The sequence below is a fragment of the Rhinolophus sinicus genome, chromosome 3 (genome assembly GCF_057876585.1).
Source record: "Rhinolophus sinicus isolate RSI-liver-muscle chromosome 3, RSI-T2T, whole genome shotgun sequence".
Taxonomy (NCBI): Eukaryota; Metazoa; Chordata; class Mammalia; order Chiroptera; family Rhinolophidae; genus Rhinolophus; species Rhinolophus sinicus.
Genome location: NC_142503.1, coordinates 138647865 through 138670362, shown reverse-complemented (window position 1 = coordinate 138670362; position 22498 = coordinate 138647865). Strand labels below are relative to the sequence as shown.

Here is a 22498-nt window from a genome sequence, read left to right as displayed (position 1 = left end):
AACTATCAGCCACTAGGTACCGAAGGGGAGGAACCATGCTCTAGTCACAGGCATTCGGAAGCTTTGATTCAAGATGAGCACAAGTTAAAAGTTGATGGAAGGGGGCCAGAGAGGAGAAAGCTGGTATTTCATTAGCCTGAGAGAAGGCAGGACTTGGAACAAGGATTCTGGTGGGGGCGGGGGAAGGAGATGGGGGCTCAAGGGCAGGTTGGATGTGGCGTTGGTGGCAGCAGTGAGCCTGGTGAAACACCACAGGTGGCCTCTTGTCCACTCATTATATCATCTGCCTGACAAACGACAGGAGTGCCGGAGAATTAGGAGAAATGTAGGGAAGAAAAGTTTTCTTAAATTATAAAATTCTCTTCTGTAACTCACATCTAGAGGCTTACTTCTACAAGACATTCAATATACTTTTCAAAACCTTAGAACATTATGAACTAGAAAGCTGTGATTCCTGGCTCTGGCTGCGGGTCAGAATCGCCAGACGTTCGAAACAGATTCCAGAGCCTCATCCCAGGCCTCCCGAATTGGAATACCTCTGTGGGTAAGGCTCGGAAATCTATTTTTCTTGTTGTTTTTATAAACCACCTTTCAAGGTGATTCTTGGGCAGCCTCCCCCAGGAAACATTTGGGAATCACTGAAAGATGAAGGTTCACTTGATGGAATGGCAACTGAACCATCAAGCCTGAAAAGTCAGCCTCAGCTGAGAAGAGGGAGGCTCACTTTGGTGGACCTTCCATCGTGTATGGTCCAAGCTCCATCTGTTCATGTTTTTAGCAAATGACCTAACCTAGAATGAAGACGTAGAAACCATGCTTATGAAACTGGGGATTATGCAATAAATGCAATTTAATAAACAGCCTTTTCCACTTAATATGATGTGATCAACTTTTTCTTATTTCATTAAGTAATTTTCAAAAATAACCTTAATGACTGCATCGTATTCTATTGCATAGCTTAGAACATTGTTTCTAATTTTATGCTGTTATGCATAATATTGCAGTGAACATTCTTGCCTATAAATCTTTGTTTCTAGTTTTTTTTAAGAATAGCTGAGCGTGAATTACTGTATCAAAAAGTAGTTTTCAAGTTTATATATATTCCTGATTTTATTATATACTACATATAAAATATATATACAGAGGGTGCCAAAAAATGTATACACATTTTAAGAAAGGAAAAAACTGTATTAAAATTGTAATAATATATACCAATAACAAAAAATGAATACAAGTCGTATTTGACTTCTGAAATTACAAGAGGTGCTCAAAGTGGTTACCATCAGCATAATTTTAATACAGTTTTTTCCTTTCTTAAAATGTGTATATGTTTTTTTGGCACCCTCTATTTTATATATATGTATATTATATATATATATATATAACATATATATAATATACATATAATGTACATATTATGTACATATTCCTTTCCAGAAAAGTTATTCCATATTAGATTCCCACCAGGGAGTCTAATATGAGGATCGTTATTTTACCAAACCTTCAGTAAAACTAAGTATTACTATTAAAAACAAATATGAGAGGAAAAAATTTCTTCTAATTTGCTTTTTCTTACCAATGAAGTTGTAACATATATAGTCATCATGTCTGTTTCTTTGTGAATTGTTTGTGAACTTTGTCCAATTTTCATTTGAATTATTATTCTTTATTTTGTAGATGTTTAAATGTTTTGCTCAATAATGGCTACTAACCCTTTGTCATAATTATTATAAGTATTTTTCCAGTTTGAGGTTTGCCTTTCTAATTTTTTATGATAATTTTTGACATGCAAATATATTTAACATTTACGGTCAAATCTCTTTTTTCCTCTTTTATGGATGTCTTATTGCTCTTATGTGTAGAAAATCCTTGTCTATCCTAATATTTAGTAAATATTTACCTGTGTTTCCCTCTTTTAAACAGGCTTTTAAAAATATTTAACTCTTCAGTCCTCTTGGGAGTAAAATCTCTTTCAAAGGTATTCCCATTTTTTTTATTTTTTAACACAATTTTTAAATAATCCTACCTTTTCCCAATGTCGCATGAGGCTTCCTCTTATGCAAATTTATTAAATATTGGGTTTTTTTGGGACTTTTCTCTTGCATCATATTGTTCTGTTGGTATATTCTTATACCCTCTTCATGCTGTCATAAGTCATTTTAAATGTTTTAAGTGACTTTATTGTCACTTTAAAACAAACTTTAATAAATGGTAGCACAGACTGTTTTGATCTAATTTCTCTTTGTGTTCCGAACACTGTCAATCATCATTTCCTGTTATTCTTTCAGAGGAACTTTAAAATTACTTGATTAGATTCTTCCCAGATAATCCCACTGGAATCCATTTGTATTGGAACTGCATTCATTATATCTGGTGCTTTTCCTTCCCAAGCAGGAGCTCAGCATTGCTTTTACTCATAACCTCAGAGAAGTGGTTGACTTACTCATGCAAGTTGTATATATCTTTTTAATGTTGTTCTTAGGTATTTTATCCTCCGTCGCTTTGTGAATCCGATTTTTTCCTTTATATTTTCTAGCTGGGTATTGCTAGTATGTAAGAAAGCTCCTGATTTTTTTTTTTTTTTTTTTTTTTTTGCATTTTTTATTTTGTATCTGTTCATTTGATTCAAGTTATTCTGACAGCTTTTCATTAGATGCTCTTGGGTTTTCTAGATAGACAGCTATATCAATTGCATCGTGATTACTTCGTTTCCTTCTTCTGTTTCATATTTTATTGTATTGGGACGTGAGCGTCCATCTCAATAATTAATGGGAAGGTCTTTGCTATTTAAGTTATGCTGTTAACTGTTGGTTTAATGTTTTATAAATTAATTACATTAAGACATTATCTTTCTACTGCTAATTTTAAAAGAATTGCATTTGAAAAAATTAGAATGGATGTTGAATTTTATTAAATGCCTTTTTACCTTTTCCTTTAGTCTGTATTCTGTGGAATGCAGTTCTGGGAGATTGTTAATAGGCATTCAAAGGAAATAAAGGGTTCTCTAGTCAAGTAACTTTGGGAAATACTGTGTTCTATAGCTTCCTCATAAAACTTACAGTGCTCCCAGATCTATCTAAAGTCTGTTGTCAGATTCATAAATTACAAGTCATAACATAAAACACTTAATAGATCGTCACTGCATGAGCAAATGAATGAATGACAGGCAAAATAAAAGGGCTGTAAGAAATTGGAAAGCATGTTGCCTTTGATTCCAGTAAACTTCCTCTCTCCCTTTCTTCTTCCTTTCCCATTCTTCTCCCCTCCTTCCATGAAAGGTGGGATGGAGCAGCTACAGGGAATGGCATAGGTTAGATAGCAGTGTGTTTTAAGCATGTCTTGGCTCTGTGTAGTTTCAATTCCATTCATAGCTGGCAAACTAGAGATATGTAAAGAGTTTACCCAGCAAATTCCAGTTTTTTGGTGCAACAAGTTACTCTCTGTTCCCTGAGTATGTCTATTCCCTTAGTATGTCTTCAGTTTCAAATATATCATCTGAATAAGCATTCCTGGTGATAATTCATATGTCAATGATTTAACTCAGGGAAAAAACAAAATTGAAAATAAAAGTTTCACACTTAAGAAAGACATATAATTTTAAAATTGAAGTGAAGCTCGGCCTGACATTGTTTTTCAATAACTCAGAGAAGATTAAAATTTTAAAGTAGATGAGATGTTTGTTCAGGGGTATTTATCTCAGCGTTAATTATACTGGTAAGAAATGGGAAGCTATTTAAGTGCCCAATAAATAGGATGTGGTGAACTAAATTGATACATACTCACTTTAGAATAGTATGCAGCCATTAAAAATTGTGTTGTCAAAGAATTTTTAATGGCATGAGGAAAAACTAATGGTGAAAAATCTAGATGCAGAATTGTTTAAACACATGCTAATTTTATTTAAAAAATTATATTTGCAGAAAAATGACTGGATGGAAATATATCAAAATATTAAACATGGTCATTATCCTGTGTTAATGTGGTTTCGTGCAAGCTGCTTCACTTGTCATAAGCAGTTTTCTCTCCTGTAAGCTGGGGGTAAGAATACCTGTTCCGATGACAGTAAGAGTAAAGTGATAAAATGTGTGGAAAGCCTTATAAACTGTACAGCATGGTTTCGTAATAATCTGTTGTTTGGTGGTGTCTAGAAGTAGAGGTGGTGGTAGTACTAGCTTACATATATCCTGGACCATTTTATAAGACTTTTGTGATAAGAAAAAAAAAATGTTTGATTCTCCTCCTACTTCCATTTCTTGGTATTAAACATGAGGATAAACAAAGGAAGCTGCTTTAAAAACATTGTTTCCAGATTCAAGCCAAATCAGAGTGGAAGGACTAACCCTTTCTTTTCAGTCCTTCTACTAGTGAAAGAGTGGATCAAGTATTATCAAGAAATGCATAATGTAAAACTCTCCAACACTTATTATAAATTGAAATTATTTAAACTCATAGCCCTGTATCTAAAAATAAGGAAATAAAACTGTTTCTCCACTGAAGTCAAAAGTTGTACTTTACAGGGCGGCCGGACGGCTCAGTTGGTTAGAGCGCGAGCTCTCAACAATAAGGTTGCCGGTTCAATTCCCGCACGGGATGGTGGGCTGCACCCCCTGCAACTAATACTGAAAACGGCAACTGGATTTGGAGCTGAGCTGCGCCCTCCACAACTAGATTGAAGGACAATGATTTGGAGCTGATGGTCCCTGGAGAAACACACTGTTCCCCAATATTCCCCAATAAAATTTTAAAAAAAGAAAGTTGTGCTTTATATATTTCTTTCAATCTATGTGGGTTAAAACCTTAGTACTACCCAAACGAATAAAATGATGGTTGGGGTTAGTTTAATGCTCTTTTAAAAAATGTCCCAGGCCATATCAATGAATTGAACCCTATGCACAGATGCCGATATATGTACAGACATTTTTTTAAATCTTATTAATCATTACACAAGCTATTTCTCTAGATTTTGGCTTGAGAATTTTAAATTAATGCTCACATTACACGCCAAATATATGTGCCATATTACTTTTTAGAGTGCTTGCTTAATTATTAAATACTACTAACAAGGCTTAGATTTCTATATTTGTGATGATTCATAGGATACGTGCCTGTAAATGCTCCTGTTGGAGACTGACTCAGCCTCGAACTCTGATTTGGGCAGGTAGTGTTCTCACAGGACTAGTAAGAAATCCTAGGTTCTAACAAACCACTGATCTACTTGAGCCCTAGTTTTTTCATCTGTAAAATGGCAATAAAAATAGTACTTACCAAAAAAAATAGTGCTTACCCTATAAGGTACTTAGGATGGAACAAGTTTAAGAATACATGGATGAATACCCAGGGGAGAGAAAATTTACAGCTGGAATGTTGGAATAATGTGCCTCTTGTAGTTTGTTCATTGGTATTTTAGTCATTCTTAAGCCCATCTCTGAGAAGATGGTGCTTAGGTATGTTGAGGAACTTTCCATAATCTTGAAGATTTTTTTCTTCTTGTCAAAAAATGACTTTGTGTGTGTGTGTGTGTGAAGTTAAAAAAATAATTTTCTAGCAATGGAAGAAAAAAGACACTGTCCACACATACCCTTGCCTGAAATAGCCCCTTGAGCCTCGGCTGAGCATGGCAGCCAGTGTACCCAGGAGCCTGTAGGACAAGGCTGAACTGTGGCCCTCACCGGACAGGGACAAGGAGATGTCGGGTCTCCTGTCCTCCCCACCACCCTCTCTGCCCAGCTGTTTGGAATCCAAATGTCTGTCCCTTTTTACATTGGTGACTTGGCTCAAGACTCTGGGAGCAATCACCACTGGAATTGGCAGGCTCTCTGAGAACACAGGAAAAGGAGAGCAAGGTGGAGCCAGGGACAGAAACCCAGTCCAATGCACAGGATGCTTGTGCAGCGGCCAGTGGCTCAGAACTGTGGTGGGTTCTTTTCCATAGGCTTCCTGTGACCTCTTGTTCCTTTGAATTCTTGTTATCGCAGATAACACCACAAAGTCCCAGAAACTCGTGGCCTCAAGCTTCTGAGGTGTCAAAAAAAAACAAGTTTAGCGCAATTGATCCGCCTTGTGGGGCGGTGTGAATGACCCATTTCTGTAGATAGCGTCTCAGGATCTACTCAGACTCTTCCTTTCAAGGTTGCTGGCTTTGAACCTCATCACTTCATTCTCACTTGGTTCATGTCAGATCCTCTGTGTCCTGGTTGTTTTTAATTCTCTCACTGCGGGTGACATGTGCCTGCCTGCCCAGCAGTGGGACATAAATGTATCCGAGTTTCACCATTCCCCCCAGTGTAAAAACTCTCCTGGACAATCAGTGTGGCTATCATATATTACCTCATGGTCTGACAGATCCTACTTAAGGGCCCAGAAGCTAGGGGTGTGTGGGACCCCAAGGCTGTGGGGCTGAGCCAAGTATAAGCGCAAAAGCTTTGGGCCAGAAGGCAGGAGCTCCAGGCTCCAGTTGTGCAGGCCCATGAACAAGTTTTACCAGCAATAAGTCACGTTCCTACCCTCATCCGCAGTCTCTTCACCTGTAAAGATATAGCATTGAACCAAATGATTCCTAAGAGACTTTGGGACTCTCAAGTTCTGAGTGTGTGGACTATGCCCTGCAGGAAATGACAGACAACCTATCAGAAGAGAGGAAATAGGCCCACCAATAGCACCAATACTAGATGTTCCTTGAGGAGCTCACAAGAGAAGGGGAGGGGGGGCGTGTCCAAAAAAAACCCAAAAAACATCATGGACTGATTAGGGAGGACTGCCCCAAAGGACGTGACATTTTTTGTAAAATGGCTTCAAGAGGAAAAGATAGATCGTAGAGATCACAGACATAATTCCCCAATACTGTAAATGTATTTCATCTTCTTCATGATTTCCTTAGTGACACTGTCTTTTCTCTAGCTTACTTTATTGTAAGAATACAGTATGTAATACATATAATATACAAAATATCAGGGGTGCCAAAAAAATGTATACAAGAGGACTTTGGTCAATGTTGCTCAAGCAGTAGTTCACTGTAATCAGAAGTGTCTGGACGCTGATGGTAACCACTTTGAGCACCTCTTGTAATTGCAGAAGTCAAACCTGACTTGTATTTATCTTTTCTTATCAGTATATATTGAGTATTACAATTTTAAAACAGTTTTCCTTTCTTAAAATACATGCACATTTTTTTGGCACCCTCTGTATATGTTGACTGTTTATGTTATTGGTAAGGCATTAGCCAGCAGTAAGTTATTAGTTAAGTTTTGGGGGAGTCAAAAGTTAAATACGGGTTTTCGAATGTTATGTTCAAGGGTTAACTGTACTCCCTTCTTGATGTTTCCCTTGGTTGCAGAGGAAGGGAATAGTCTTTGCCTCCCCCCAACCCCCCATATATACACAAGCACATAAATGATCCTACATCAGGGAAAAGGAATCTTGGTCGGGAGGTTGGGAGGGGCTCTGAGTTGCTTCAGCTGAATGAATTGCTGATATGTTAAAACTCACCCAGTTCCCACAGAAAGTAGGCTTGCCCCACCCAAACATGTCATTGAGCCAGTCCTATGCCCTATATCACATGTGTTGGTCTCCTCAACCCACTGAATGAGAACGCTCAATGACTTTTGCTAGGGCCACTGTATACAGTTGTTCAGGTTAAACTTCATAAGGGCACCTGGTCAAAGGGGCTTGTAGTGGGTAAAAATCCAGTAGAGTCCTGCTTGCTAAGCTGTGAACCCTGGAGCAGGGCCGTGTCTGCCTGAAGGAAGGGGCATCTTTTTCCAGTTTGCGCAAAGGGCTAGCAATGGCCCTGGTGATATGTAATCAGAGCTCCCCTCCTTCACCCCTGTCCCCCATAGCAGCCCCTGTTGCTACTGAATTATTTGGAAGTTGTCTTCCATGGCCACAACTTCCTGGAGCCCAAGGAAGCTATAGAATGCACAAGGGGGGAGGTTCCAGCCTCATAGACTGCCAGTGAGGAGGAAGGAGCTGTTTCATTGTTTCATTTACTACATTGAGTGCCCCTCTGTGGGCAGGCACAGTGCCGGGTGCTGGGGACATCATCTGGCCACAGCCAGGGGCCTACCTGCAAGGGCCCACAAGCAAAGAGTTACCTACCGTACCCGGGCTGAGCACCATGACGGCCAAAGGCGCAGGGAGCCTGCGGCCCACAGAGGAGGTGTCCCGAACATGCTGGAGGGACAGGGACACTTCCCCAAAGGAGGTGGGCCTGAGGAGGGTGCAGAAGAGCTGGCTGGGTGCACATCTCTGGGATGGTGTCTGTTGTGGTAATGGAACTGCAAACGAGAATTGATGTACTGAGCCAAAGTAGGCTCTCAAAAGGCCCAGTCTGTCTGCAAGATGTCTGACTTCATTCACTAGGCTTCTTACCCAGGGTGGGGATAAGTCTGTAGATTTTAAGCTTTGACAAATCATTATTAGTGAAAGAGTAAAATGCCAATCATTCTCCTTTCCTTGGGGGTTATATTTCTAGACTTTAAATGAGTATGTAGACCCAGGAAACTTTTTGGTCTCTTGCTTTGTGACAACATGCTAAGTTTCTTATTTTTCCCTTCTCCCAGGTACTTACTGGAGCAAGATTTCCCAGGCATGCGGATTGGTCCAGAGCCCACTACTGATTCCTTTATCGCTGTGATGTATGGGGAGACCGAGGGCAGCACTCCAGGAAACGCTTTAGTTGTGGACCCCAAAAAGCCATTTCGAAAGCTTAGTCGCTTTGGAAATGCTTTCCTGAATCGGTAAGGACCAGCAAAATACCACCTTTGGTCAAGTTATTTAAAACTTTTCTTTGCATTCTTGCCAGTTACATGTAAAGGTTGAAAAACAGAAGAACAGAGTATGTCTATTCTAGAAGAGAGAAGTTACAGAAAATATACTTACTGTATTCAAATATTTGAAAGACTTTTCATAGGAAATGATCATTTACACCTATTCTGGGTGGCTTCAGAGGGAAGAACTAAGGCCCAGGATTGGACATTGTAAGCCACACAATATAAGGAACAAATTTCTAATAATTTGAACTGCACAGAAATGAATCAAATTGCCTTGTGAAGTAATGATCTCCCCGTCACTGGCCATGTTAAGTGGTGGCTGGATGGCTACCTCTCAGGCATAGTGTGCTAGGGCCTCCTGCACAGAGAGCTTAGCCCAGAGGACCCCCAAGGGTCACCAGGCACCCACATTTAGTTTGTTGATTATTCCAGGGCCAGTGACCTCACCTCCCTGGCTGCCCCCTTATACTTCTTACTCCCATGCTTTGAGGTGCTTCCTTATTCAATAGAGTAGGGCAGGAGAAACAGAACCAAAACAACACAAAAAGTTAATTTTGTTACATGATCATTATTTTGTAGATGTGAAGTTGTAGGGTCGCTGAGGTCTGTCTTCAGTGGAGATGTGTTTTGTTTGTACTATCCCATAACCTTCACCAGAGTTCCCGATGAAACAGGGGTGCGGGGGCAGAGAACAAGCCAGCAGGTTCTGGATGCAGCTCTGCACTTTCTGACATGAAAGTGCCCTTACCTCCCTCTCCCTCCTCCTCTTTGGCCACTCCTAGCCTTTTCTTTCTCTTTTTAATTTTTTCTTTCTTCTTTCCTGTCATTTCCCTCATCCCTCAATCCCCTGTGTTATGAGTCTACTACATTAGACTGGTTGGTTTAGGGGAGTGGGGTGTGGGAGGTGCCAGACCAGGGAGGGGTCATCCAAACCCCTTCAGGGAGAGGTGAGACTAGAGCTGACAGACAAGAGACTTGAACTGCACTCCTCCTTTTTAGATGTTTTAAAAAGTAGGAATGTATCCTCCTCCCAGCTGACAGCCGTCTTCCCAGAGCTGAGGCACTTCCTTGTACAACTCCAGGGGGCGCTATTCACAGGGACTGGAATGAATGCTGTACCCGCAGCTCTGTCAGCAGCGGCCCAGGCAACCTCCACAAGTGCCTTCTGTGAAAAACTGAGCTCTCTGGGGATCATACTCTCCTTTAAGGGCTTTTTTATGCTCCTATCACAGATCAAAGAAAACATCCAAGTGGCAGCAAGGGAACTTGGCAGTAGGATAAATAGAGGTGCCGATGATGTAGATGGAGCCACAGAGAAATTCCATCTTTTTGCGATACTGTCCAGGTGATTTTTCTTCCCAGCTGCAGGATTCTCTCCTCTAGGAGGAGTTTACTCCTGGACTCCAGAGTAGCACTGGTTGGCACCAGAGTCTCCTGGTGGGAGAAGTAGGGGTTGAGCCCAGGTGGGAGAACAGAGGGTCTCTCCAGGAGGAATGGACCACACTTGAGGAGAAGTGGAACAAGAAGCTCCCCCATCAGGGCCTCCCAGGAAGCCATGGTCATGGGGCAGGCAAGAGCCAAGCTTCCTGTCCCAAGACTGGCCCTAGAAGGTTCCGGAGGCCCCGGAAAGTGCAGGGCACAGCGTCCTTCTCCTTTGAAGGCTGCCTGGAATCCTGTGGTTTCATTACCACTGCCCTTAGCTTTATTCTCTTTTGGCCTGACAGAGGCTTAAAAAAGAAATAAGCTGTTATTTTTTTCAAGTTCCCATTTTGTGAAGTCCATGTTCACAAGGTAAAAACCGGAAAGAATGGCTATGGGCTTGTTTTATTTTGGCAGATGCTGTACCTTCCTGACAAGCTTTTTTTTTTTTTTTTCAAATCCCAAACGTATAGCAGTTAAGTATGGAAATGCAAACAGGAAAGATTTGAATGGCCAGGTTCATTATTTCAGAATTTAAAACTTGCTGAAAATAATCCATACATTATATAATCAAGTATTAATTGAATTCAGAACACATAAAAAAAGAATCGCAAGTAATTATGTGGCATTTATTGTATGTCGGATAACTGTTCTAAACTCTATATTAGCTCTAAATCCTCACAAAAACCCAGTGACATAGGTGCAACTATTATCTCCCATGTAGAGCGGAGGAATTGATGCATAAAGAGGTTAATTGAACTTCCACAGGGTCCCTCAGCTAAGTGGCCCCTGGCCCTTACTAGTGATTGCACTGAGCTGCCCAATGGTATGATGTTTGGACTAGGAATCTTTGCCTGTTGCCCCCACCTAACTTTTAAGGCTGTCCTTATATAGCCCACCAACAATGATGATGGAGATGATGATTATGTCCCAAATTATAGATTAATAATTTCATAGACCACAGTCTTTTCAGGGTTCATGAGACAGATGGTGCTGCGGCCATTTTACAGATGAGAGAACTGAGAGCAAAGAAGTAAAATGACTTGCCCAAGAAGAGGCAGAGACAGGATAGTGTTCAGGTTTCCTCTTCCCTTCTGTGGTGGTCCCTGCACCTTATGAAGGCACCAGCAACGAGGAGTTTCTGTCCTAGGCACCCTGGTGGCTGTGCATCTGTAAGACTAACCTGTAAGGGATGTACTACCTCATGTAAGTTAACACATACTTAAGAGTAAACGGCGTGATTAAGTTGTATCTGCAGACAGCGTTGCTGTTTCACCCACATTGATGTAAGAGAGTCAATTAGGATAGGGCACTGTAATGTGTGTATGTAATTTTAGCATCCCTGTGGGAACATCAGCCAGCTCGTGCTCAAGGCAGGCAAACTTCTTTTCTCATAGCATACTTTCTGGGAAAGAGGTCAAAATACAACACTTAGTAGGAAAGACAATTGGGTGCCTGCTGTGGAGAACTCCCCTCCCCCTAGCCAGCAACCCCCAGTCACCCCTGGGCTAGGTCCCATTGCCCTGGCCCCCTCATTACAGGGCATTGGCCTAGGCGTCTGCCCCTAGGGGCATCTTTAAAGAGTGTAGTACTTTGCATGGTGGTACCAGGTAACACCTGGAGGGTCACACCAGCCTCGAAGCATTAAACAAACCAGTAGAACCTGAGTCTCAATCTCCAAGAAGTCTAGTTTCTAAGAAAGTAACAAGGAGTCTAGAGTGCACTTCTGAGAAATGAAGAAAGATTCCCAAAACTGCAGTTTCAAATTGTAGACATTCCATAGTTGAACAATAAAAGGAGCTGAGTGTAAAACAAAAAGGGTCCTATGGAGACGACTTCAATGGGACATTCTGCAACTCCACCGTGCTGCTTTACTTCCGAGAGGAATTCCACAGGCAGGATTGGCTTGGAGTTGCTCTGTGGGAAAGTGGCTATTGAGGTTCCAAAGTCTGTTATCAGGAGGCAGTTCTACCTCATGGAGGAGGAGATGACATCCCAGCAGCGCCCGGAGGCCACACGTCCTGGGAAACACCAGTGTAGTATTTTGGTCAGTTTGAGAAATGTCAGGAATTGGCCTCTGACATTTCCCCCTGCAACCTGCTTTTGAACCAGATGTTAATGTTTTTCCCTCAATCTACTTTTCGAAAAACATTAGCCTATTTTCAAATCCAAGTCACTACCGACATTGTTTTTAGTTTAAGATCTAGTATAATTTTAAATTGTAGTCTTTCACAGAAGAAATGCTTAGTCCCATTTACTTCTTCATTGACTGTTTTTTTTTTGAAAAATAACTTTAATCCCTGGCCCTAGGAATTCAAATTCTGAAACTTCCCTTTGAGCTGAAGGAATCTGAATGTCCCTTCCAGTGCTCCTGTCATTTTAGCCAGGCCTGGTGATGGTGGGGATAAGAAAAGAAAAAGAAAAAAAAAACTACTGTCTTACATTTGTGTAATGATTTAACAATAATAGAATACATAATGTGTATTTTGGAACTTTGTTTCTTACCTCTATGTTTATAATTAAATGACTTCATTAAATAGACATTTTTAGACTATGAATATTTCATAGTCACTTAGTATCATTGGGAATTTTTTTTAAACTGACTCAATGCAAGTATACAGCATCAGCCCAGACACTGCAGCTAATTTAGCTGCAGAGATTAAGGAAAATAGGCTCGTGCCAAGAATCACCTTGATTCACTAGCAAAATTGTTATTTTTTAATATGAGGGATTAATTGATTTTTGTGTGTATGTGTCCGTGGTGTGCTTATCCATAATAAACTCGCTGAAGCTCTTCCTATTAATATTTAACCTCAGGATTGTGGTGGCTCCCAGGCCTTTAAACATTGTTCTTTATTGGCAGCTGCCTGGACGGTCCTGACATTCCAGAAAACCAGCTTTACTGCCTGGACTCAGGCAGAGTTTCCTGACCCTGGCCCTGGTGCCTTGCACCCAGCTTTCCCCCATGACAGTCCGGAGAAAGAAGCTTGATTTTAGAAAGTACATATGTAGGTCGAACCTCATGAAATTGCCAACATTCAACCACCTTTCACTTGTGAAAGTGGTAAATCTGTAAGATTTCAATCTCAGGGATAACCATGGGCTTTTTATAGTCTGGATGTAAAATTAAATTCCTCCTGGGCAGAAGAAGGTTAGATCAGCTATATGTGGTAGGGCCATGTCCAAGTATTTTTGTGTATATTGTGTGCTATTTACTGTTCCCACTTAGGAAGGTGTGTAATTTCTCTGGTCTTAGTCTTATCAGTGAGGTGAGCTGGGGTCGCACGACGTGCTTTGAAACGGCTCCGTATTCTCTCCATGGAAGCTGAGGTTTATTGAACCTAACAACAACCTGGGAGTCCTCAGGCTGGTAGAAATGCTCAGGCCTGCTGGAGGTCATAGGGTGGGTGAGCAGAGATGACCAGAGCCTGGATCTTCTGCCTCCTATACACTGGCCCACTCTCCACCAGTTGGGGGAGTCACACAGGGGAGCCTTTGGTGGGGAGTTCAGGGCTGTGGCATGTCACTCTTCTGTTTCAAGACGTTGCTCTCTGTGTGAGAAAGGTCCACAGCAGTGGTGCAAATGTGTGAAATTGTAGGAATAGCCTAGTAGTTAAGACCTGGGCTCTGGAGTCAGAACTGCCAGGTGAGAATCCCAGGTCCATCACCGCTCAGCCATGTGAGTTGGCAAGTTGTGGTCTGTGACTCCTGTGTGTCCCAGGCTCCTCCTTGGTGAAATGGCACAAAGCCCCTACCTCTGAGGTGGTGTCGAGCATTGAGTGAGTTGACAATGCTGAGAACCGTGCCTGGCTCACAGTAAGTGGTCTGTAAATGTTTGTGCCATTTCATTATTACTGTAACTACTACCTATCACTACATTGTTTGGCCATCAAAGGCCATATTAAGGTACTGCCTGGTTCTTTTAAAATATTGATCATTGACTTGGAATGTTAGCATTTGGAGGCAATTTTAAGAACTTGAATCCTCTCATCCCCTAGTTTTACTGTTTGGCAGGGCTCCTCACCGATGGCCTGAGACCTTTACCCACCCGCTTGCTGCTACCTCTGAGCCTTCCTTGGTTGTGGGGATGACAGCAGGGAATCAAGGTCCAGTGTAGGGTTTGGTCTCCTTCTGCCCTCCTTTTATCAGAAAATAAAATGTATCAGGTCAGCCCTGGGTGAGGGAGATACTTCGTAAAAGCTTATGTGAGGGTCCTGGCCTTAACCAGCACATGCCTGCATGTTTCGTGTGAAATGTAGACGGCAAGGCACTGATACACTTTATGTTAGTCATTCTAGGAAGGAAAGGAAATCCATCATGGGACAGCAAATCCGTGCTTGGAAACATTTCAGCAGACACATAAGAAGGGAAGGCCTTACCCATAGCTGACTGATCTACCCAAAAAATAACCTTGCGTTTCACCTCCTTTCTTAGAGCATAAAAGTAAGACAGAATTGCTTTAAAGGCATTGCATTAGGGTGTTTTTCTGGTTATAGTATACTTAAGAAAACATGTGTGGTTCTAACCCCTAGGGGTCTCGACTAGGGGTCCGAAAGCTGACTAGTGCTCTACGCTCCCTTCTCCACCCCCAACTCCCCCACACCCACTTTCTTCTGTGGAGTGGAGCCCAGCTTGCACACACCCTCAGCCACCCCTCTCGGAGTGCCTCCTCTTCCCTCTTCCCCCTCCTCCCCTTCTTCCTCTTCCTCCTTGAACTGGAATGTTGGTATCCCTTCCCTCTTCTTCCCTCCCCCTCTCCCACCCTTCTCTTCCTCCCTTTCTCTCTCTTTCCCCTTCTCCCTCCCTCTCTCCTTCCCCCTTCTTCCCAGCCCTCCCTCTCCCTCTCTGTCCCTCCCCCTTCCTCCTCCTTTTTCTGCAGTTACCCCTCCTGGCCCCTCAGCCTACTCCCTTGTTTATTGTGTGGTAACATCACCACATCTGCCTGCATGTTGTTTTGTGGCTCACAGATTTTGCTTCTGTTGTTGTGTCAGGAGCCAGGAGTTGTTGAAATGTTGTCACTTTGCACAGAGGGAGTGGACAGTTTTTACGTTTTTGAATCCCTCTGTTAACTTCACATTAGAATCCAGAGGTCTTGTGTTTTGGAAATATTGATATTGAGTGTGAGCTTGTGGTTTTGGAAAAAGACCAGCCTCTCCCAGAAATACATTATGTGAAATAGTTCCACGTGTGTGCAGTTTTTCAGCATTGCCAAATGTTACCAGCCATCTGATTAAAAGGCTGGGGCAATGATCAGAGACCAAATCATTATTGACAAGAGATGTGGTTCATCACAGACAGGGTCAGAACTCCGTTCCTACCCCAGTTCTACAGAACTGAATATGGTGTTTTTGTCTCTGTGAACTTACAAAGAATGTTCAGTGATCTCTGTGTACTTTATTCTCACAGATTTGCTCTCCGAGTGTTGGGCAGTGGGTTTTATTTGAAGGTGGAGGGGCTGGAGAAAATCAGAACTGAAGGGTTTCTCTTAAATTAACTTGACCCTTTATTTTTCACATTATGAGGTTTCTAATTTTATGGGTTGAGTTCTACCCAACTGACATCAGAACTATTCGGTTGTGGTCTCCAGCCAGCCCTGCATTGGCGGCATGATCTCAAGATGTCATAACTACTTTGTGCTTCAGCTTTTCCAGCTGCAAAGTGATCATATCTTTCCTGCATCTTCCCGGGCTGACTTGAAAATCTAGGACACAATATGTAAGAAACTTGTCCTGAACATCTTGATATAAAGTTACTTTGCAATGTCAGTAGTTGTACCTTTGCTCAGGGCTGCCGCCTCCCTCCCATCCATCACCCCCCACCCGCCCCGCGGGCTGCGCTGTCCTGTCCACGCATGCACTGTGAAGGCTGGCCAGGCCTCCCTGTCCTGCATTCCCAGCATATTTACTTTCTGAGTAATCCCACCAGCTCCACTGAATGGAAGAATGGTGCTTTCACTGAGGGTTTTCAAGCTTTCTGCTCACACACATACAGAAGTTAACCATTGACAATATAGGAAAAGCAGTCACTTTCCAGATTCCACCTTAAAATCCACATAGTGCCTAACAGGCTCTGTTGCCTAGAGTGGAGGGAACAAAGCGTTTCCCTCTGCTGCTCTACAGTTGCATAGTGTTAGAGCTGAAAAAGACCTCACGAGCTCCTGGTCCAAGTGTCTCCATGTACACATGAGAAAACTGAGGCCCAAAAGAGGGAAGCCCTTGTCCAAGGTCCCATAGCAACTTATTGGCAAAGGCAGACCACAATTTTCCTGCCACCCCACTCTGCCAGGACTGTAGAGGGAGCGGGATGAGGAGGAGGAGGTGGTATCAGGGAAGGAGGACAAGGAAGGAGGCTTGGAGGAGCTTGACAGGGCCCTCCCCGACCCTGCCCTTTCGTCCGCTCTTAGGGCACCCCTAGGACTCAGAAGCACCTGGAGAGTTTGGGGAGTTGCCTACATGTACCTGCCCTGCCCTCATCCTGAAGCCATAGCAGGCACCAGGCTGGGTGCTGAGTCCCTGGGTCATCAGACAGTGAAAACGGGCCCCCGTACCTCTGTGTCACGTCAGGGTGTGGGCAGGGGCTGGCTAGGGACCTGGGGATGTGGCAGCCCAGTGTGGCTGTGACCCTGAAGGAAGGAGGCCTGGGGTCCCCAGGAGGAGAAACCCAGGACACTTGGCAAAGGAGCGGCATAGAGGAGGCAGGTGAAACCGATGGGCTTTGGAGGCAGGCTGACCTGGGTTTAGAGCCCTGCTGTAAGTGACGCTAAGCAAGTCACTTAACCTCCCTGAGGTTAATGGCAATTTCTTCCTCATAAGGTTAATATGAGGAGCAAATGTTGTAAAATACCTAAGTGTTCAATGAAAGTTAGCTAGACTCACAATTAACAGTCCGGGATCTGGTGGTGGGTAGCAGCAGGTGCCAGGGCACCCTCCACACCTGCTCATGCACGGGCGTCTAGTCACCGTAGCACCAGTTGAGGTGCCATCAATCCCCTCCAAGCCCCCGCTTTACAACAGACGATGTCAGTAGCCCGGAGAGGCCCTGGAGCTCTGTAGGTGGCACAGTTTCTGATCCCAGTTTCGATCCCTTTCTTCTAGATTCATGTGCTCCCAGCTGCCCAACCAGGTCCTGAAGAGTATCAGCATCATCGACAGCCCTGGCATCCTGTCTGGGGAGAAGCAGCGCATCAGCCGAGGTCAGTCCCCTCACCCCACCCCTCACCCCATGCTGGCACAGGCTCTCTCTGCTGTTGGCAGAGGATTTCTGTGTCTGTTGTATTCTCTCCACACTCCTGGGCAGCCCTGGGGTCCAGAGCTAAAGAGGCTCCAAGCAATAACCAAGAAGTCATAGCATCAAAGGCTCTGCCATTTCAACTGAGACACTTTCCGGAGCCTTAGCCATAACCTCTTAATTCCTTTAAACACGGTCGTCTGCTACTAGGACCCACCTCAGATAAATCTTCAGGTTTTAAGAGGGGACATATTGTTGGCTAGCCATTCACTTGGACACATATGACATAAAGTAAAGGAGGCGAGCTAGTGGCCAGGGAGAGGAGCTTTCCCCGTCAGCCCATAGTTCACCCAGTCGCCTCCGCAGCACCCTTCCGTCGAGGAAGCCTTTACTGCTCTCTACTTGGCACCAAACATTGTACTGCAGACTGGGGGTGCAGCAAAAACAGGTGCATTTTCTGCCCTCAAGGAGCTTGTGCTCTAGTGAGGAAGACAGACATTAATCAAATTATCACAGAAATAAGTGGAAAATAAGAGCTGGGATAAGCACTCTGGGATGGGGGCTGCACAGCAGGTGTAAGGGAGCCTGTCCTGGCCTCGAGGTGTTGGGAAAGGCTTCCCAGAGCCAGAATCTGGACGATGACTGAATTGTCTAAGGCCAGGTGTGGGGTGGGGAAGGAGAGAGCGACTGTAAGGTGTGCAGAGGAAATCGATGGAGAATAGAAAATGCTTACAAAGAACAGTGACGTCTGGGCTTCTTCAGCCTTCAGCAAAACAAGGCTGAGGCAGGAACTGTTCCCAGACTCTTGCATTGTGGTTAAACAGATGGGCCTGCTCTCCTTCCCACCCTCTTGGAGAAAGGGGCCATCTGGGGCAGACCAGAGGACACAGTTCACTTAGAGAAAGGAAATTCCTGACTGGGAGGGCACTATGATGGATTACTGTGGTCACAGAGACAGGTCAAGTTCCCGTCACCCTGGCCCTTAAAGCAACAGATAATCCCTCCAGGCTTTGCTGGGAGGGGTAAGATGGAGCAGATAAATTGCTGCTGTCACTTCTCACTGATAACTCTTCCCTACCCTTTGAATACCAAGTAAGTAAAACTATGTTGAGAAGTGCTGGCATGCCAGGGTTGAGCAGAGAACTCTCTGGGGTCATGGCCATGGGTTCTGGCCAGGCAGTGAACTCCCTCAGCGCTCCCGAAGCAGAAGTATAGTTACAGAGGTCACAAAGAGCTCGAAAGCAAAGGTCCCATGACAGGGATACATAAAGGGCTCCCTTGGTCAGCATGCCCTCCTTTCTCGTGGCATTTCAGAAATGCTGACTGTGCAGCTTCCATGGACTCCCCCAGAGCTTGGCAGTGCCCTGCCGTGCCATCACCCATACGGTCAGGCCATTAGGCTGCCCTGAGGCCTCCAAGAACATGGCTCTTGTAGAAAAAGACAAGTTAATAATATTCTTTTCTCATAAATATCTTTGTTGCCTTTATTTTCTGTGATAAAAGTAATGTTTGTTGTAAAGGATTCAAACAAGGAATAGGGGTGTACAAAAATCTCTCTGTCACAAATAACAATTATTAATGGTTTTCTCTGGCTCCTTAGGGACTTTTTCCTGTACATACACATAGTCATCTTTCCATACCTGTATATTCAAATTACTTTATTCCTTTTAACAGCTGCTTGGGTTCTATCAAAGGGATGAAACATAGTTGAACTAATTTGTGGATATTAGATATTATAACAGCTGATCATTTTTCACTCTTACAAATAGTGAAAGACGTCTTTTGGTATCTTTACGCCTCGATCCCAGTAGATTTTTTTTTTTTTTAAGAGCCAGTTTAGGACCATTAATCTGGCCCCATGAAATTTGCTCTGCAGATAAAATGTTTGATTTTAAAAGGAAAATAAAGCAAACCCACGGTCCACAACTTTTCCGAACTCTCCATGTTTTACTGCTTCTACATGTCTGAGCAAAGTATGCTGGAGAAATATGTGGTCCTGTTAATAAATCTTTCTTTTTAGCTCTAAATTTTAAAGCCCTCTAGATTTTAGCTTCAACCTTCTCTGTTTCATTTCACTGGTAGGCCTTTGGCCAATTGTAATCCATATTCTTCAGGGTTTCTTCTTTGGTTAGCAATTATAAATGGCTTTCAAACTATAGCTCCCTTATAGTAGGGTAGCATGGCATGATCCTTTCAGGATGCTTTGAAGATCAGTTCTTTCTAACACTTTATGATAATCTGACTCATATGTTGGTCTGACTTACTGTGACACATACTTACTGACATCCTGTGCTCAGAAATAGCATGCGTGGTTCCAACCAGTGAGCCAGTCCCTGCCACCCTAACAGACGGAGCAGCTGGTGGGGAAGGACCGAGAGCTGCAAATCGTGACAGCACCATGCACGGGGCCAGGGTTCCCAAGCTTGAGTACCATATTGTGTTTGGGAACAGTTGGTGGTTGGAGTCACTCAGCTGAAGATTCCAACACATTAATCCCAAAGAATATGTACTGTTTTAAAGCTACTTCAGCTTAAACTATTGCAAACAGTGCTACATTCTCACACATACTCATATCTGCTTCGATCCCTCCAGCTTCGTAAATCACAGTACACGTTCTCCAGTCATTTATGTCAACATGGGACGAGGTAGTACTGTGTTTCCTGAAAATAAGACCTAGCCAGATCAACAGCTCTAACGCGTCTTTTGGAGCAAAAATTAATATAAGACCCGGTCTTATTTTAATATAAGACCAAATATGATATGAGATATGATATGATATGATATGATATGATATGATATGATATGATATGATATGATATGATATGATGAAATTATACCAGGTATAATATAATATAATATAATATAATATAATATAATATAATATAATACCAGGTCTTATATTAATGTTTGCTCCAAAAGACGCATCAGAGCTGATAGTCCGGCTAGGTCTTATTTTCGGGGAAACATGGTAGGTACAAACTGTATCCCCACAGAACATTTGAAACTTCTGCCATTGACCAGATCAGTGCAGCTTTGCCTCCCTTATGGGGGGCTGATGTCACATCATCATTGGCAGCCTCTGCTATCCCCAGGGCATTGCCCAGATGTCCCAGAGCTCTGGGGACCAGATGACCGAGTGAGGGTTTAGCTCTAGGAAGGAGTCCTGATGCCTTAGTAGTGAAAGCAAAAATGGGGACTCTGGACATGAGCTTTAGTCACGTAGCTCACCTTACCTGTGGCCCACTCTTCCTTATTCAGTCTTGTCTTTCGTGATAGCATAAGCCTGATTCCTTTTTATTCCGTGCTGAGTAGAAGGAGCAAGTGTGATTACAAAGAGGACATGGCATTTCGCTGTCATCGCTCTTCTCTAGGCCAAAGTCGTAGGTGACGAGAAGAAACACTTGACATTTCTTCATGAGGTGTGAGGTTTGGGACATAGCACGTCACACTCACTCTTATGTTAGAAGTGACCTTCACCAATAGAATGTGTCTTAGCACAGCCTTCTCATCAGCAGCATCTTAGCACTGACCTTAGAAGTGGGGTCACTGTACTCCTTGCCTCCCTGCTCTGTGCTCCAGAAAAAAACAAAATGTAGAATCAGCATTTAAGAGGAATAAATCTCCTATTTGGGAGCTCTATAGATAAAACCCACTAGGGTAATTGATTTTGGAGCAATTTTTAGTATACTAATTCATATGGAAACCCATTACCCTTCAAATGTTCCTTCATTGAATTATAGTTAACAGAAAATCTTTAGGAACAAAAGACTGAGCTTAGTTACTAAACTGTAGCTTTCTTGGCTGACATAAAGAATTCCCATCAAGCAGAAATGAAAATGTTCTGATATATTCATCATAATAATTTTATTCTAATCAAGTAATAGCTACCTAAAAGTCCAAAAAAACTTTTTCTTGATTCTTTTCTTGTCACCAATAAAAGAATATCTAGATTCTTAAAATTTCCTAGATTATTTCCTAGATTATTTCGTGAAGTAGGGGGGCAGAAATCTGAGTTGATTTATTCTTGAGAAATATCCTTTACCCCTGATGACAGCATCCAGATTTTTGGCTCTTATGTGATGAGAAATGAGCACATTTATCCACACATCCTTATTTGCATTCCCAATCTCTTATTACTCTGGCTCCTGGACTGTTTGCTTGCTTAAATACTGTTTATTTCATGCTGAACCTAAACATCATCTAGGATTTATTTCTGGACCTGGCATGAACACATGTTTCCAACTGCTGGGTTCTGCCTCCAATCACAGCGTCCCTCCCTGTCTGACAAGGAGAAAACTGTGAAAAAGTCTAATGTAGCAACTGGTGGGCTTGTCCATCCATCTGTTTAGCACGTTAGTGTTTGGAAGGTACTGTTTTAGCAGCAAATAATTATTCCTGTGGTTTCTTGACAGTATGAGGTTCTGTATAGCCTTCAACAGACTTGACTTTGGTAACAAAAATAGTACAACTTTTCCCTTTAAAAAATTTAAATAACTCTAGAAGAAAAACGCTCTTGATCTGAATTTTATAACAGATGTACCTATTCTCCCAGGACCAACAGTTTGTCGAATGAAAGTTAGAGGGTGTCTTCTTCTGATGTTTAAGCCCTTCTCTCTATAAGCCTTTTTCATTATAAGTCTATGACTAGAACTGAGAAGATACGGGCAGAAAATGTTCTGCTAGTAAAAATAATACATAATAGTAATGCATGAAATAGAAAGGATCTCACTGCACTTCAAATAACGTAACAGACAATAACATTAGCTTCAAAATCATTAATTAGTGTTTTCACATTTACATACAGATATCCTTAGGTCCTCCTGAATTTGGCAACATTAGGAAAGCCGTCAAAAATCAAAAAGGTATTTGAATACTGACAGATAAATGTGAACAGGCGGTTTCAAGGATCTGCCAACCTAGCTGAGGTGCCCAAACATAACATCACAAAAGAATTGACAAACCTGGGAAACGAGACATGGAAATCCAACCTGTAATCAATAAAGATGCAGAAAAAAATAGAGAAGGCCAAAACAAACCATAATCAGGGGAAGGACAAACACACTACCTACTTGATACATTTTTTT

At 42.6% G+C, this 22498-nt stretch overlaps 1 protein-coding gene across 1 annotated transcript in view; it reads left to right on the top strand.

Annotated features, from left to right (window-relative positions):
• Positions 1–22498, top strand: part of EHD4 (EH domain containing 4) — a 72515-nt gene that overhangs the window by 6873 nt on the left and 43144 nt on the right. Inside the window, exons 2-3 of the mRNA XM_019725423.3 lie at positions 8559–8735; positions 17282–17379. Coding sequence (XP_019580982.1) covers positions 8559–8735; positions 17282–17379 — 275 coding nt within the window. The remainder of the gene's footprint in view (positions 1–8558; positions 8736–17281; positions 17380–22498) is intronic.